The sequence below is a fragment of the Balaenoptera physalus genome (assembly GCF_965194825.1).
Source record: "Balaenoptera physalus genome assembly, chromosome: 10".
Lineage (NCBI taxonomy): Eukaryota > Metazoa > Chordata > Mammalia > Artiodactyla > Balaenopteridae > Balaenoptera > Balaenoptera physalus.
The window spans coordinates 66,854,401-66,872,608 of record NC_138889.1 but is presented as its reverse complement, the minus strand read 5'-3'; the positions used below and the strand labels follow the sequence as shown (position 1 = coordinate 66,872,608).

The window sequence follows — 18,208 nt, the reverse complement described above, 5'->3', positions numbered from 1 at the left end:
ATATCTCAAGGTAAGGAAGTTAGCGCTTTTCTATGTAAGGGAAGATGCAAGAGTCTGGGCTCACTGAAATCATTCCTTTGATGTGCACCTCAGCTATCTGGGGCCAGTATCCTGTGCTTTTTCATCCTGAGTCTCCTCAGGGTGCATCATTTGGGGTGGCTGCAGTGTGATGGCTTGATGGTCGCAACATCCTTTGTTTACTGATATGGCAGACAACGTTTTTTCTTTTTTTAAATTTTACTTATTTTTATTTATTTATTATTTTTGTCTTGTTGGGTCTTCGTTGCTACACGCGTGCTTTCTCTAGTTGCGGCGAGTGGGGGCTGCTCTTTGTTGCGGTGCAGGGGCTTCTCATTGCGGTGGCTTCCCTTGTTGCGGAGCACGGCCTCTAGAGCATGGGGGCATCAGTAGATGTGGCGCATGGGCTCAGTAGTTGTGGCTTGTGGGCTCTAGAGCGCAGGCTCAGTAGTTGTGGCACACGGGCTTAGTTGCTCCGCGGCATGTGGGATCTTCCTGGACCAGGGCTCAAACCCGTGTCCCCCTGCATTGGCAGGTGGATCTTAACCACTGCGCCACCAGGGAAGCCCAACGTTTTTTCATTGACAGTCTTGACTGCCAGACTAGAGAGCTTAGTTTGTATTCTGTAGGAATGGGGAGGTAAATCATTCAAGGACTTGCTGTTTGGACTTGGTTTGTTTGCTTGTTTGTTTTTAACTCTTATGTAAAATTCTCTAGTAAAGGCCAGCTGACAACCTCAGCTGGTTCAGCAATGTAGGGGAGCAAGAGGCCTCCCCATACTGGAAGAGTAGGGGATTGAAGGGGGCAGTGAATCATTTGAATTTATGACTGGAAGCTTATCTAGTTTTCTGTCTATCCCAACGAAGCCCTTTTAACAACATCCTCACAAGTAGCTGTCTAGTCTCTTTTTCGTTAAATTAAAAAAATTTTTAACATCTTTATTGGAGTATAATTGCTTTACAATGGTGTGTTAGTTTCTGCTTTATAACAAAGTAAATCAGCTATACATATACATATATCCCCATATCTCCTCCCTCTTGCATCTCCCTCCCACCCTCCCTATCCCACCCCTCTAGGTGGTCACAAAGCACTGACCTGATCTCCCTGTGTCATGAGGCTGCTTCCCACTAGCTATCTATTTTACATTTGGTAGTATATATAAGTCCATGCCATGCTCTCACTTCGTCCCAGCTTACCCTTCCCCCTCCCCGTGTGCTCAAGTCCATTCTCTACATCTGCGTCTTTATTCCTGTCCTGCCCCTAGGTTCTTCAGAGCCTTTTTTTTTTTTTAGATTCCATATATATGTGTTAACATACGGTATTTCTTTTTCTCTTTCTGACTTACTTCACTCTGTATGACAGACTCTATGTCCATCTACCTCACTACAAATAACTCAATTTCGTTTCTTTTTATGGCTGAGTAATATTTCATTGTATATATGTACCACATCTTCTTTATCCATTCATCTGTCCATGGGCATTTAGGTTGCTTCCACGTCCTGGCTATTGTAAATACAGCTGCAATGAACATTGTGGTACATGACTCTTTTTGAATTATGGTTTTCTCAGGGTATATCCCCAGTAGTGGGATTGCTGGGTTGTATGGTAGTTCTACTTTTAGTTTTTTAAGGAACCTCCATACTGTTCTCCATAGTGACTGTATCAATTTACATTCCCACCAACAGTGCAAGAAGGTTCCCTTTCCTCCACACCCTCTCCAGCATTTATTGTTTGTAGATTTTTTGATGATGGCCATTCTGACTGTTGTGAGGTGATACCTCATTGTAGTTTTGATTTGCATTTCTCTAATGATTAGTGGTGTTGAGCGTTCTTTCATGTGTTTGTTGGCAATCTGTATATCTTCTTTGGAGAAATGTCTATTTAGGTCTTCTGCCCATTTTTGGATTGGGTTGTTTGTTTGTTTTTATATTGAGCTGCATGAGCTGCTTGTAAATTTTGGAGATTAATCCTTTGTCAGTTGCTTCATTTGCAAATATTTTCTCCCATTCTGAGGGTTGTCTTTTCATCTTGTTTATGGTTTCCTTTGCTGTGCAAAAGCTTTTAAGTTTCATTAGGTTCCATTTGTTTATTTTTGTTTTTATTTCCATTTCTCTAGGAGCTGGGTCAAAAAGGATCTTGCTGTGATTTATGTCATAGAGTGTTCTGCCTATGTTTTCCTCTAAGAGTTTGATAGTGTCTGGCCTTACATTTAGGTCTTTAATCATTTTGAGTTTATTTTTGTGTATGGTGTTAGGGAGTGTTCTAATTTCATTCTTTTACATGTAGCTGTCCAGTTTTCCCAGCACCACTTATTTTTTTTTTTTTAATTTTTTTTTTAATTGTATTTATTTATTTATTTATGGCTGCGTTGGGTCTTCGTTTCTGTGCGAGGGCTTTCTCTAGTTGCGGCAAGCGGGGGCCACTCTTCATCACGGTGCGCGGGCCTCTCACTGTCGCGGCCTCTCTAGTTGCGGAGCACAGGCTCCGGACGCGCAGGCTCAGCAGTTGTGGCTCACGGGCCTAGTCGCTCCGTGGCATGTGGGATCTTCCCAGACCAGGGCTCGAACCCGTGTCCCCTGCATTGGCAGGCAGATTCTCAACCACTGCGCCACCAGGGAAGCCCCCAGCACCACTTATTGAAGAGGCTGTCTTTTCTCCATTGTATGTTCTTGCCTCCTTTATCAAAGATAAGGTGACCATATGTGCATGGGTTTATCTCTGGGCTTTCTATCCTGTTCCATTGATCTATATTTCTGTTTTTGTGCCAGTACCATACTCTCTTGATTACTGTAGCTTTGTAGTATAGTCTGAAGTCAGGGAGCCTGATTCCTCCAGCTCCGTTTTTCTTTCTCAAGACTGCTTTGGCTATTCGGGGTCTTTTGTGTTTCCATACAAATTGTGAAATTTTTTGTTCTAGTTGTGTGAAAAATGCCATTGATAGTTTGATAGGGATTGCATTGAATCTGTAGATTGCTTTGGGTAGTATAGTCATTTTCACATTATTGATTCTTCCAATCCAAGAACGTGGTATATCTCTCCATCTGTTGGTATCATCTTTAATTTCTTTCATCAGTGTCTTATAGTTTTCTGCATACAGGTCTTTTGTCTCCTTAGGTAGGTTTATTCCTAGATATTTTATTCTTTTTGTTGCAATGGTAAATGAGAGTGTTTCCTTAATTTCTCTTTCAGATTTTTCATCATTGGTGTATAGGAATGCAAGAGATTTCTGTGCATTAATTTTGTACCCTGCAACTTTACCAAATTCATTGATTAGCTCTAGTAGTTTTCTGGTAACATCTTTAGGATTCTCTATGTATAGTATCATGTCATCTGCAAACAGTGACAGCTTTACTTCTTCTTTTCCGATTTGGATTCCTTCTATTTCTTTTTCTTCTCTGATTGCTGTGGCTAAAACTTCCAAAACTATGTTGAATAATAGTGGTGAGAGTGGGCAACCTTGTCTTGTTCCTGATCTTAGTGGAAATGGTTTCAATTTTTCACCATTGAGGATGATGTTGGCTGTGGGTTTGTCATATATGGCCTTTATTATGTTGAGGTAAGTTCCCTCTATTCCTACTTTCTGGAGGGCTTTTATCGTAAATCGGTGTTGAGTTTTGTCGAAAGCTTTTTCTGCATCTATTGAGATGATCATATGGTTTTTATCCTTCAGTTTATTAATATGGTATATCACATTGATTGATTTGCATATATTGAAGAATCCTTGCATTCCTGGGATAAACCCCACTTGATCATGGTGTATGATCCTTTTAATGTGCTGTTGGATTCTGTTAGCTAGTATTTTGTTGAGGATTTTTGCATCTACATTCATCAGTGATATTGGCCTGTAGTTTTCTTTGTTTGTAACATCTTTGCCTGGTTTTGGTATCAGGGTGATGGTGGCCTCGTAGAATGAGTTTGGGAGTGTTCCTCCCTCTGCTATATTTTGGCAGAGTTTGAGAAGGATAGGTGTTAGCTGTTCTCTAAATGTTTGATAGAATTCACCTGTGAAGCCATCTGTTCCTCGGCTTTTGTTTGTTGGAAGATTTTTAATCACAGTCTCAATTTCAGTGCTTGTGATTGGTCTGTTTATATTTTCTGTTTCTTCCTGGTTCAGTCTCAGAAGATTGTGCTTTTCTAAGAATCTGTCCATTTCTTTCAGATTGTCCATTTTATTGGCATAGAGTTGCTTGTAGTAATCTCTCATGATCCTTTGTATTTCTGCAGTGTCAGTTGTAACTTCTCCTTTTTCATTTCTAATTCTATTGATTTGAGTCTTCTCCCTTTTTTTCTTAATGAGTGTGGCTAATGGTTTATCAATTTTGTTTATCTTCTCAAAGAACCAGCTTTTAGTTTTATTGATCTTTGCTATTGTTTTCTTCATTTCTTTTTCATTTATTTCTGCTCTGATCTTTATGATTTCTTTCCTTCTGCTAACTTAATTTTTAAATTTTATATTGGAGTATAGTTGCTTTACAATGTTTTGTTAGTTTCAGGTGTACAGCAAAGTGATTCAGTTATACATATACATATATCCATTCTTTTTCAGATTCTTTTCCCATATAGGTTATTACAGAGTATTGAGTAAAGTTCCCTGTGCTATACAGTAGGTCCTTGTTGATTATCTATTTTATATATAGTAGTATGTATATGTCAATCGCAAACTCCTAATTTATCTCTCCCCCCATGTTTCCCCTTTGGTAACCATAAGTTTGTTTTCGAAGTCCATGAGTCTGTTTCTGTTTTGCAAATAACTTCATTTGTATCATTTTTTTTTAGATTCCACATATAAGTGATATCATATGATGTTTGTCTTTCTCTGTCTGACTTACTTCACTTAGTGTGATACTCTCTAGTTCCATCCATGTTGCTGCACATGGCATTATTTCATTCTTTTTTATGGCTGAGTAATATTCCATTATATTACACACACACACACACACACACACACACACACACACACACACCACATCTTCTTTATCCATTCCTCTGTTGATAGACATTTAGGTTACTTCCATGTCTTGGCTATTGTAAACAGTACTACAGTGAACATTGGGGTGTGTGTATCTTTTTGAAATATGGTTTTGTCTGGATATATGCCCAGGAGTGGGATTGCTGGATCATATGGTAGTTCTATTTTTAGTTTTTTAAGGAACCTTCATACTCTTCTCCATAGTGGTTGTACTAATTTACATTCCCACCACAGTGTAGGAGGGTTCCGTTTTCTCCACACCCTCTCCAGCATTTATTGTTTGTAGACTTTTTGATGAAGGCCATTCTGACCGGTGTGAGGTGATACCTCATTATATCAGTTTTGATTTGCATTTCTCTAATAATTAGTGATGTTGAGCATCTTTTCACATGCTTTTTGACCATCTGTATGTCTTCTTTGGAGAAATATCTGTTTAGATCTTCTGCCCATTTTTTTTTATTGGGTTGTTTGCTTTTTTGATATAGAGCTGCATGAGCTCTTTGTATATTTTGGAGATTAATTCCTTATTGGTTGCTTCGTTTGCAAATATTTTCTCCCATTCTGTGGGTTGTCTTTTCATTTTGTTTGGTGTCTTCTTGAATACCTGCCTTAACAAGAAGCTTACTGCTGCTCATAATATCCTAGTCTGTTGGTAGATTAAACTTGGGAAGTTCACAGTGTAAGAAGATTCTTTTCCCCATCAAGATGAAATCTGTTTCCTTGCCTTCCCACCCCTGGTCCTTGGTTGGCCCTTAGGAGCTGCATGGCACAGTTCCTCAGGTAGCCGGTCAGGCTCGGAGGCAGTTTTCTTGACTCCATGACTCTCTCCTCTCCCTCTTCTCTTCCAGGAACAAAAGGCTGTTTTTTGTTTTTTGGGGTTTTTTTCCTACTGGGAATAATAAATCCCAGTTACAGCTAGAGAGGCCAAAGGTAATCCTTCAACATCTTCTCTTGAACAGGTTCACCTGACAGTTTTAAACATTAAGCTCCTTTAGGGCAAGACTATTTGTTGGATGAGTGGAGATTCAGTGAGTGAAGTGTGGCTGAGGTGGGATGGGGTGTGTGTGTGTGTGTGTGTATACGCACAAGTGTGTACGCTCCTTGCCTTTGGTGCCAGAGGTGAGTATCCAGCATGACCTATACTGACTGATAGCTGAATGGAATTCTCTTCCCCACTTAAAAATAAAACATGGTTTTGACCAGAGAGAAAAGTGAAAGAGTATGGCTGTCATGTCTTCATCAGAGATCTCTAGGAAAGGCTCAAATATCCTTTGCTGAGCAGTAAGCTCTATTCTCCCTATTTTGACAGACCTACAAGTTCTGTGCCATGTGTTCTCCTGGCACTTGGACTTTGTAAACAAAACAGTAAAAACTAAAGTTATCCTTTTGTGTCACAAACACCTGTCCCTGACCTTGAATGCCTTCAAGTTAATGAGAAAATGATGCCCTGGGAACCCAGAGGGGTGGGCTCTGTGTGGGAAGTTAATGTAGTTGGGCTCCCAGAGGGGGCTGTGGGCACTACAGGGCAGACTCATTCCTGCAATGGTGTCATTTCCAGGGGCAATAGGGTTCTCCTCAGCTGAGCGGGGACTGGCCATGCCATCATTGTTATTATTATTTTTTGGCCATCACATTATGATGGCTGTGTTGTGCCTTTGTAACTCATGGCATTTTCTCTTCCAGACAGAAGATGTGGAGGGGAGCTAGGTGATTTCACTGGATACATCGAATCCCCAAACTACCCAGGCAATTACCCTGCCAACACAGAATGTACCTGGACCATCAACCCACCCCCCAAGCGCCGCATCTTGATTGTGGTCCCTGAGATCTTCCTGCCCATAGAGGATGACTGTGGAGACTACCTGGTGATGCGGAAAACTGGTGCGTCTCACCTGTCTGCTCCCCTCCCCTTCTGAGGCCAGCTGGAAAGCCTGATGGCACGCTGCCTGGCTTTATAATTTAAAACATTTTTTATTGAAGTATAGTTGATTTACAATATCATGTAAGTTTCAGGTGTACAGCACAGCGATTCAGTCATATATATGTGTGTGTGTGTGTATATATATATATATGTATATATATTCTTTTTCAGATTTTTTTCCCTTATAGGTTATTACATAATATTGAGTATAGTTCCCTGTTCTATACAGTAGGTCCTTGTTGGTTATGCCTGGCTTTAAATGGGAGAAGCCGGCCGAGAATGCCACCTCGTATTAGAACAGAGATGGGACATGAGTTTCTAGAGTTTGCCAAGAAAACAAAATTTAGACAAAAATCACAGGTTGAGGCCTCCTATTGAACCCTAGAGGAAGCGATCCTGCAGGTCAGTCTTCCCGCTGTGCTCACTGGGAACCCTCTTCCATAAGGACACAGAGTGTCAGTGAAGCTCATGCAGGGCTGACTTCAGGACCCCAGACACTTGCCTCACCCTGGGAAGCAACTCATGGCTTAGGGACTGACCAAGACCAAGGACATGGTCCAGCCAGGAGGGACCCGCCTCCCATCCTGATGCATGACCCAGTGTCCATAAAAGGATACTCTCATCAACGCAGCTTAGAGACAGTGTCATGAGGGGGCTCTGCCTGGATCTGAATCCCAGCTCCACCTCTTATTAGTTCTGTGATCTTGGGAACACATTCGGGAACTTTCTTTGCCTCAGAGTGCTCATCTGTTAAAATGGGGATAATAATAGTTGCTACCTCATAGGGTTATCATGAGGAATAAATGCATTTTTATTTGTAAAGCACTTACAATAATAATGACACATGGGGCTACTACATAAGTATTTGCCATTCTTATTAGTGGTTACAATGTCTGAAGTCAGGTGTGGGTTTGAATCCTGATTTTTCCACATACTGGCTGTGTGACCCTGGGCAAGTAATTAATTTCTCCATAAGTGAGATAACCACTGCACCAACTTCCTCTGGTTTTGGGGGGTGGGGGTTAAGTGAGATAAAGTCCATAAAGTGCAGAGCACACCTCCTGGTCTAAGGAACCATGCAGCGAATGGCGGAGATTATTACCAGGTTACAGCAGGTTGGCCCTGCAATGTGAGGGCCCTGACCTCAGCTCCTGCAGTGAGTGCTGCAGCCTGGGCTGCTGCTGTTTGCCAGCCATGGGCCTTGCAGTTAGCCTTCCCTGGGGCCCACAGTCACAACTGTGGCCCTTACGAGGACTCAGCTGGTCCTGAAGAGCCCTTGTACATAACTTGTTTTGTGGTGTGAGTATTTGAAAAGATTAGTGTTCATTGTCTGCAGGCTCAGTGATGAGTCTTGAACCCCATCCCCTCCAACTTCCCTTGGCAGCTTCGTCCAATTCTGTGACAACGTATGAAACCTGCCAGACCTACGAACGCCCCATTGCCTTCACCTCCAGATCCAAGAAGCTGTGGATTCAGTTTAAGTCCAATGAAGGGAACAGCGCCAGAGGGTTCCAGGTCCCGTATGTGACATACGATGGTAAGCACTGTGAAGCTCAGGCTGCAGCACGCGTAAGAAGGTTCTCTGCTTTGAACAGAATCAACTCCTGGGCCAGCTGGTAGACTGCTGACAAGCACGCATGCTCAGAAAGGCAGGCAGGATACGGAGAAAGGACATCGCTGACTCACAGGTGCCAAGTTTTAAACAGGCATTTGGGGACACTGACTGCAAGGATGAAGAGATGTTTAGAAAGTAAATAAAAGTGAGCATAGCTTTGTGGGTCAGAACATGGGCGATGGAGTCAGCCAGGTTGGGTTTAATCTCTTCTGCAACTTTGTGGATGTTACTTACCATCTCTAGGCTTCATTTTCTCAGTGTGTAAATAAGGATAATCGTTAGACTTAATGTGAGAGTTAAATAGGATAATCCGTAAAGGACTTGGTGCAGTGCCTGGCACATAGGAAATACTCGATAAATATTAACTTACTACAACTGCAGCTTTTTTTATACAGAATCCTAGGGAATGAGGAAAAAGACCTGAGTTCTGGTCTTGTCTCTGCCACTAACTTGCTGTGTAACTTTGGGCAAGTTAGATGACTTCTCTGGTTTCATTTTCTTCTTGTTAAACAAAGGGGTGGCCTGTGTGAGCCCTGGGGCCCTACCAAGCTCTGAGACTTGGGTGACAAACATTTACTAGGAACACAAAATGAACTGGACCTTGTCCTGGAGGACCTCATAACCTAGCGGGGGAAGAGTTATCTGTTCATCATGAACTTATTCATTCATCCATGCCACAAATATTTAATGAGCATCTAGTATGCCAGGTATTGGGTGAGGTGCTGGAGACAACACGGTTAGTGACAGAGATACAAAAAAGAATATGGTGTCATAGATGCTACAACGGGGCAGGTACAAGGCTCTGTGTGAGACAGAAAAAGGGGCAGCCATTCATTTTGCATGGGTTTTGGGAAAGAATAGAGCAAAGTCTCAAGAGATTTGGGTCTTGAAAGAATATGTAAGTTTTCTTATAAATGGGAGGAAGAACATTCAGGAAAAGGGAATGACATAGGCCAAAGAATGGAGTACCTGGCGTGTTGGGGACTAATGATTTGGCCAGTTGGTAGGGTGCATGGGGCTCAGCAGTGAGAGATGAGATTACAAGCAGGTGGGGTTAGGCTATGAAGAGTCTCGAATGCCAAGCTCAGAAGGGTGGACCTAATCTTATAGGGAGCCACTGAAGGTTTTTAGGCAGACAGGTGTGAAAAGTAGGTGTTTTGGAAAGACGATATTCTATGGAGTTCCTAAAAACACCTCACATAGTTTATTTCTAACATGTGACAAACTCTAGAATCATCATCCTGGTGCGTGAAACCATGTCAAACACTAAGACAAGGGCCCTTAGTATCAGACTCCTAGGTGGACACACATGGCTCCCAGGTGGCTCTGCTGGGATTCAGAGCATCTTATCTCCCCAAAGGCAGCCAGCCAACAACCTCCCCCATCTAGGATCAGGAAGGAGCCAGAAAGCCACAGAGACTCCAGAACAAATGTCACCAAAGTTCACACATTTTAGTCAGGCTGCTCTCAACTCTGTGACACATGAAAACGTCTTGATTTTTTTCTTTAATTCAAAGAAAGGGTTGTAGCTTGAACCAGGGGAAATGACATATAACCCTGGTTAGGCCCACAAGAGTGTGTCTGAAATGTATGGACACCAAGGGGAGAAGAGAGGGTGAGGGTGGGATGAATTGGGAGATTGGGATTGACATATATACACTAATATGTGTAACACAGGTAACTAATGAGAACATGCTGTATAGCACAGGGAACTCTACTTCACTGTACAGCAGAAACTAACACAACATTGTTAAACAACTATACCCCAATTAAAAAAAAAAAAAAAAAGAGTGTCTGTCACAGCAGAAAATAGTTGAAAACTGCTGTTTTGGCCATGCAGAAGCCTTTTAGGTCTTCCCCAGAGCCTATTTAATTTTTTCTTTCAACCTATATTTCAGACAGTTTTGATATCTGGTTCCAAGCCCAGAAGAATAGCAGTCACATTGAGAAGGGGCAGCTGAGGCTGCTACAGACTAGCCCACTGGCCTGGAGAGCAGGGAGCACTGTAGCTGTGGCTAACATGTGCTGAGCTTATGAGGACCAGGCATATGCCAAGTGCCCTTGACACGGCACATTCCTCACAACCACCCATACAGTGGACACGACTCTCCTAGGAGATTTTACAGATGAGGCCACTCTGAGAGCACAGCAGGACAAAGTTACAGGGGTCTTTGGGACTCCTGAGTTCTTACCTACAGCACTGGAGTGCTTTTCTCATGACAGTTGGAGCAAGTGAGGAGACACAGTAGTTCCTTTTTTTTTATAAATTTATTTATTTATTTAGTTTTGGCTACACTGGGTCTTCGTTGCTGCATGCGGGCTTTTCTCTAGTTGTAGTGAGCCGGGGCTACTCTTCGTTGTGGTGTGCAGGCTTCTCATTGCGGTGGCTTCTCTTGTTGTGGAGCACGGGCTCTAGGCACATGGGCTTCAGTAGTTGTGGCACAGGCTCAGTAGTTGTGGCTCGCGGGCTCTAGAGTGCAGGCTCAATAGTTGCGGCGCATGGGCTTAGTTGCTCCGCAGCATGTGGGATCTTCCCGGACCAGGGCTTGAACTCATGTCTCCTGCACTGGCAGGCGGATTCTTAACCACTGTGCCCGACACTGGGGAGCCCGACACTGTAGTTCTTAAAAGCAGAGGAAAGATTTTTTAAAAAGACGGTGGTTTGGAAGCATTTGGGATAGTGGCAAACAGCTCTCTAGAACAGTGATAGGCATTCCTAATGGTGAACTCCTCATCAAAAGGAGCTAATTCTCTGAGGTAGAGACTCTGCAGCAAAGGAATTCAAGATTAAAAAAAAAAATGGTACCCTTATTCATATTTTATAGATTTTGTATTCACGAAAATGAAAGGATAAGAAGAAAGAGACCACATGAATAGAGGACCAGCGATATTGTACATGTATTAAATTAGTAATTATGAGTATTATCCTATGAATTTCCATTTCCCATCACTTGACCAGGAGAAACTTTTTCTCCCACACAGTTCCAGTGATGTTCTTATGATTTGTTTGGATTTGTTACACATGATATGCATACAAAGAGGCATTCTTTTCCACCTGGAATTTAAAAAAGATTGTGTTTTGCATATGCTTGATTTGAATTATGACTGTAGGAAATAGGCTAGACTTTGAAATGCTACTGATGCCTCAAGGAAGATGAGGGCTAAGAGTTGAGCAGCATGAAGGTCACTGGTGACCCCGACAAGCAGTTTTGGAGGAGTGGTGGGGGCCAGAGTTGACTGGAATGGGTGTGAGAGAGAAGGAAAGGAATCGAATTGGAGATAGTGAGTGCTGACAATTCTTTCAAGGAGTTTTGCTACAAAGGGGAGCAGAGACGTGGGATGGAAGCTGGAGGGAGAAATGAGATCTAGAGAGGGTTTTTTTTTTAAAAAATTGGAGACACAACAGCATGTTTGCATGCTGATGTGAAAGACCAGCAGAGAGAAAATTTCATCACGTAGGAAAGGAAGGGCAGAACTAGTGGAACAACGTCCTTGATTTGGTGAGAGAAGATGGAGCTGGTAAGCAAAGTGGAGGGATGGGTCTTGGCTGGATGTACAGAGGTTCATCTGAGGGAGGAAGAGGAGAGATGGGTGCAGATGCTGGTGGGTGAGAGGAGGTGGTGGGTGAGTCCGTGGAAGTCCTCTCTGATTGCCTGCTTAGTATCAGAGGGGTCATTGTTCTGCTGGCAGCTACAGAAGGGGCATTTCTCAGAACCTTATTTGAAAAATGAAAGAGTCAGCTTGGAAAGAACTAAACCATACAAATGCAAAATATGTCCTTTATTCAAACAGAGGACTACCAGGAACTCATTGAAGACATAGTTCGAGATGGCAGGCTCTACGCATCAGAGAACCATCAGGAAATACTTAAGGTGAGTATGTACCCGAGGGGGCCACGGCAGTCACCCACAGGGCTCGCCAAGCACCACCAAGGAAGGGTTTCCTCTTGCTACCTTTCAGACACTGAGCCTGCTCTGGGCTGAGGTCAGTTTTATATCTTCACCAGACTTAGTTTTTTAAAAAAAAAACTCAAGGAGCCATTTGTAGTGTTGTCAAATAAAGTTGTATTTTTTAATTTGGAAATGTGTGGAGGAGCAGTGGGAAACTTGTTTATCAGAAATCCAAGCCAGCGGCAACTCATGTTTCCATGTTCATTCTCCAAATAGTTGAAGATTCTTGGCTCCTTGCTCATCCTTCAAGCCTGAAGTCCACCAAATTTTAGATACTTATAAGTATAAATAAACACTTGCCATATCACTAACGCAATAAATATTCCCCAAATTCCAAAGTTATCATGTGGTTTAGAAAAACAATTTTTTACATATTAAATTTTTAAAATAAAAGTAATATGTGCTCTTTATAGATATTTAGGAAACAAAAATTGGGGGAAAAAAGATAAAAATCAGAGGAAACAATTTTCACAAAGTGTTTTTCAGCTGATCAACCTACTGCCTAACAGTGGGACATTATAGTTCCATTGGCAAAATGTCATAATGTTAAAATATTTTGGCCCAGTAACAAAATTCTGTTCTTTTCAGGATAAGAAACTGATCAAGGCTCTGTTTGACGTTCTGGCCCACCCCCAGAACTATTTCAAGTACACGGCCCAGGAGTCCCGGGAAATGTTTCCAAGATCCTTCATCCGATTGCTCCGTTCCAAAGTGTCCAGGTTTCTGAGGCCTTACAAATGAGCCTGCCCACGTGCCACTCAGCACAGCACTGGGCTGTGGGCTGGTGGAACACAGCGATCTGCTTCTGCAGCCAGCGTAGCCGGATAACGCTGCCTCTAGTAGCAGTGGCTGGTTAGAGTTCAATTTTTATAGATAATACAGATATTTTGGTAAATTGAACTTGGTTTTTCTTTCCCAGAATTGTGGATGTGGACTGAGAATGGCTTTGAGTCTTACTCGCTTCTCATTGCTGTGGGCACATGTCTTGGATATGTCAAGGGCTGGCCGAGCTGGACTTCAGTCAGCTCAGGTGAGACTCACGTGTCCTTCTTGGTCCTCACTCCTCCTTGAGGGGGCTGCCTTGTCTGAGACTTCAGCTTCTTCCAGCATAGCCCTCCCTAAGGTAGCCCTCTGCATTCAGGTGTCGGCTCCGACCAGGCAGAGCAGGAAAGGGGGGAGGAAGGGAGGGAGAGTCCTCCAGGCGTCATCTACCCACCCGGGACCTGGGAGGACTCGGTGACTCCACCGCCTTCTCCAGCCTGTGTGACCTAAGTTTGATCCCAGAAGCTTGAGTCCTAAGCAGTGATCACTAAAAATTACTTACAGCAGAAAGAATTAGAAATATAAAGGTAGAAACTAAGCACTTCCACAGACATCATAATGTAGACCTATCGATGGCCTTCCCTGTTGCCAGTTTCCACCTCAGAGCAAATGCACAGTGCTTGTCTTACACCTTCAGCTGTGCCTTCAGGGCACCACTCTTCTGGGTGCTGCGGTAGAGCCTGGAGACTTCAGACAGGATGTGATCTCCTCGACGGATGAGAATCCATCCATCATGAAAAGGAGATTTCACACACCCCGAGTCAGTACCGCCAAGGGTTCTCCTTCCTCCGTGGGCTTCCCAGCACAGGGCGTGCGAGGTCCAGGTGCGACGTGGTACAGACCAGCCTGTCATGTTTGCCTTCCTTCCCCTCGCCAAGCTCAGAGCCTGACTGGGGTCCAAGGGCACGGGCTGCACGGCTCAGGGTGGTCTCAGGCCCTTAATGGTCACCCACTGCCAGAAGCACACAAATCCCGGCCTCTCAGTACCGCAGAATCATCTCACTTTCTCTCGGCACAGTGGGACCTCACAGTCACTTTCTCCCACAGGAATTTGATTTTTCAATATTATTGAATTTTTAAAAATTGAAATCCACAGGCAAAAATCTCATTACAGTGAATAAAAAAGACTTATGTCAAACAAGCTGCCATTTCCCTAATAAATGGCCTGACTACACACAACCATAGTGTTTTATTTCAGTAGCAAACTAACTCCGCACACAATCAATTCTCTACACCAAAGTACCAAAAAAAAAAAAAAAAAGATTAACAAATAGTTTTGAAGAAAACAAAGATTATTTCATTTATTGCTGAATTCCCTTTTCACCTCAGTGTTTTGTTTTTTAACCTATTAATAACATTGAGTTTTTAAAAGCCCTAATCAAACTTTAAAAAATTTATTTGGATGGTCCTAAATACCCATTTCTAAGTCTCTCTTCAAAAATTTGAGCATCTTCATTTTAAAAAATAATCATTAATACAAGTACTTGGAATTGGTGATGCCGGAACTTGGCCTACGTTTCTGAGTCTGACCCTAAGATGAAAATTCAAATGTAATATAACGTGAGTTAATGACCTGACCGATGGCAGCAGAACTGCGCCACCCCGTCCAAGCATGTTAGTAACTTTGTCCCTAGGACTGTCTGATTCTGTATTGCTGGTTTCACAAGAAGGCTAGGGATGGCAGTACACCGGGGGTTGGAAGGAGGCTGCATAAACCTGATCTCTGTGAAGCATCCTCCAGGAGCTGGGCCATGCATGAGCCACTGAGGCCCTCCTGAAGCTTCCTCTCTATACCCATAAACCACTCTGAGAGACTCTGTGGTCCCGTTGGAAGACTGGGTGGCAGGGGCTACTGTTGCTACCTGTTAAATCAATAAATAGTTATCAAACATCTGCTCTTTGCCAGGCACTGTTCTAGGTCCTAGAGATGCACAGTGACAGGACAGAGAAGGTCTTGTCATTTTAGAGGGAGGAGACAATGAACAAATCAACACGGAAAGTATCAGCTAATAGTAAGTGCTATGTTGAAAATTAAAATAGGTTAATATAACTGATGATGGTGTGGCTTCTTTAGGTTTGGGAATTGTGGAGGTTTCTCTAGGTAAACGGTATTTCAACTGAAAAATAAATGGCAAGAAGGAACCAGCCTTGGACAAATCAGGGGGAAGAACATTCCAGATAGAGGAAAGCCAGGTGCAAAGTCTATCAGCCAGCAACAAGCATGTGTGTGGATCACAGACTAGTGAGAAGGCAAGTGGTATGAGATGAGGCCAGGGAACTGGACAGGGGCCAGAGCACACTGGGCTTTGGAATTCAGAATGAGGGGTGTGGGTTTAATTCTAAATGTGTCGTGAAGCTTTTGGAGGGGGTTTAAACAGAAAAGTGGGGTGATCTGATTTATGTTTTTAAAAGATAGCTCTGGTTACTGTATGAAGAATAGGTTTTAGAAAGCAGGAACGGAGGCAGAGAGCTGTTAACAAACTACTGCAACCAACCAAGCAGCCATCCAGTGAGAGATGAGGTTGTCTGGGTAAGGCGGGAGTAGTGGAGAGGAGAGAACAGAAGGATTCTGGACATGTTTTGGGAGAGAGTCACCAGAACTTGCTGATGATTGGGTGGAAGGGGAAGGGAAGGACAGCAACTGAAGGTGACCCCTAGTTGTCTGAATGGTAGATGGAGAAGACTGCAGGGGGAGCAGGTTTAGGACATGTGACAATCTAAAAACCTGCCTACAAATTCTTTGATGCTCCTTCCATGCAAAGTTGGGGGCCTTTTGCCCCTCCCCTTGAACCTGGGATCTGTGACTGATTAACCAATCTTATATGGCAGAAGTAACATTTTACTAGTTCCTTGGCCCAGGACTTAAGATACTGGCAATTTCCACTTTGTCATCTTGGGAAACTCACTGGGACTTCAGTCACCATGCCTTGAGGAAGCCACAGCAGCTCGTGAAGAGAAACCAAGCCCTCCCCACCCCCCCACAGCCCAGCTGACTCCCAGGTGACAGCTGGCAAAACTTGCCAGCTCACCTTAGAAATGGATTCTCCAGCTGATGCTTCACTGAGCAGTACCCGTTGAGCCGTACCAAAATGACAGACTTGTGAGCAAAATCAATGATTATTGTTGTTTTAGTCACTAGGCTTTGGGTGCTTTCTTATGCAATAATAAGACACTGGAAAAGAAGAGAAGATCAAGAGTTTAATTTTGGCCATTCTAAGTATGACATGTCTATTAGGTGTCCAAATAAAGAGTTCAAATAGGCAACTGGTTCTATGAAGTCCCAGGAGCGCTCAGGGCTGGAATATTAATTTTAATGTCACAGAATAAAGAATGAGACAGGTTGAGGTCACCTGGGAAAAGTATGTAGGTAAAAGACCAGTCAACTCTGAATTCTGGGGTTCCCTCTGTGGCCACAGGGACAGAACTTACAGGAGCTGTTGATGAAGTAAACAGGAAGAGGTCAGAGCTTAGCTTTGCCTTCCTTCCACGAGAACAAGTTTTGTGGTAGAACTCTGAGTGGGAGAGGAATCTGTACACGTCCTTCCCTCCAGCTGTGGATATTGTTCTTGAGCCATTTACTGAAGTGCTGCTTTTATGGCTTTAGCCACGTTTCCCTTGAGCTTCCAATGCTAATAAAAGAGTGCTTGGCTTTTCACACTAACAGATGATTATCTTCACTTTGGGAAATTGCTTCCTCTGAATCATTCTCTGAGCTGTTGAGTGTGTCATCTGTAGACACTCACTGGATTTAGGTTTGCAGGTGATTGTATAATTGTCATGTGGAAACTTGGGAAAGGCAGCAGCTGCACCACACAGAGCAAGGAATTGTGGATCTCTGCAGGAAGATGCACCAGGGCTGCTGCCTGCTGCCCACCACTGCAGACCGCTGCAGCCAGTGGACCTGTGCACCGGGAAACCCCGGGCTCCCTCCTGTGCCCCTCGATCTCCTCCTCAACTCAGAAGACATGCCTCTTACTGGGGCTGTCAGTATCTCTGCTTCTTTTCACGCAGGAGGATGGGTCCCAGGAGCCTTACCCAAGTCTACATCACTCTTAGTCAGTATTTGGGAGGCACATGGATTAGGAGAGGCTGGAGTAAAGCACTTCCTCACCAAGTCAAGGGAGCCTTGTTACCTGTGGCCTTCTTGCTAGGCAAGCCATCAGCTGCCTCCAAATCCAGGTCCTGGGCGTTGCCACTAGGAGCCCATCCACAGGAAATTAGAAGCCTTGGAGAGGCTTCCTCCCTGTGTCATCTTCTACTCCAGGGGCTTGTGAACCCAGCTCAGGGGTGTCCTGGATATTTGTGGTACCTGCTTCCTTCTCCCTTCAGGCAGTCCTGATCAGCCTACAGGAGACCAACAGCAGGGGCCTGATGGCCCAGCAAGGCTGCTCCTGTGATTGACAACTCTAAAGACATAACTACTCAGCAGGGATCACTTTCCAGAGAACACATTAGGATTGAAATAGATTTAGAAAGTGAAACCACTCATTCACAGGCAGGTTGCTCTAGCTGAATAAAAGGGATACAAATTAAACCCACCTACTATAAACAATGATCTTAACTCAGCATTGCTTGGTTTTCAGAGTATCTCATTAGGGGAATGGACTACAGACCTTAGTTACTAATAATTCTTTGTTATGTGTTTGCTCATTCATTCATTTATACAACATATTTACTGAGGGCTTACAAAGTGCTAGGTATTCAGGAACTGGTGATCCTGTGATGAGCAAAATGCTCTTGTGGAGTTTAGATTCTAGTGGGGGGAGACAGAAAATAAACAAACATATAGTAAAGTCAAGTGTGATAACTGCTATAAAGAAAATTAAAAAGGGTGAAAAGATAAGAGTATGAGGAGGTGGTGGGAGGGAGCTTTTTCTCTAGATAGGGTGAGCTCATCATTGGAATCATGAATC

The 18,208-nt window shown here is 43.4% G+C and overlaps 1 protein-coding gene and 1 long non-coding RNA gene across 11 annotated transcripts in view; one reads left to right on the top strand and one right to left on the bottom strand.

The window, feature by feature from the left end:
- The window catches only part of SCUBE2 (signal peptide, CUB domain and EGF like domain containing 2), a 68,318-nt gene extending 54,945 nt beyond the window's left edge, over positions 1–13,373 (top strand). For 9 of the 10 annotated variants that reach the window (XM_082478081.1, XM_082478076.1, XM_082478079.1 and 6 more), the window contains 4 exons: positions 6,671–6,868; positions 8,293–8,445; positions 12,316–12,395; positions 13,062–13,373. In XM_082478081.1, coding sequence (XP_082334207.1) covers positions 6,671–6,868; positions 8,293–8,445; positions 12,316–12,395; positions 13,062–13,214 — 584 coding nt within the window. In that variant the 3' untranslated portion in view covers positions 13,215–13,373. The remainder of the gene's footprint in view (positions 1–6,670; positions 6,869–8,292; positions 8,446–12,315; positions 12,396–13,061) is intronic. The other variant, XM_082478075.1, reaches the window with a different exon arrangement.
- The window catches only part of LOC309668375, a 485,025-nt gene that overhangs the window by 201,784 nt on the left and 265,033 nt on the right, over positions 1–18,208 (bottom strand). The gene's annotated exons all lie outside the window — the stretch shown is intronic.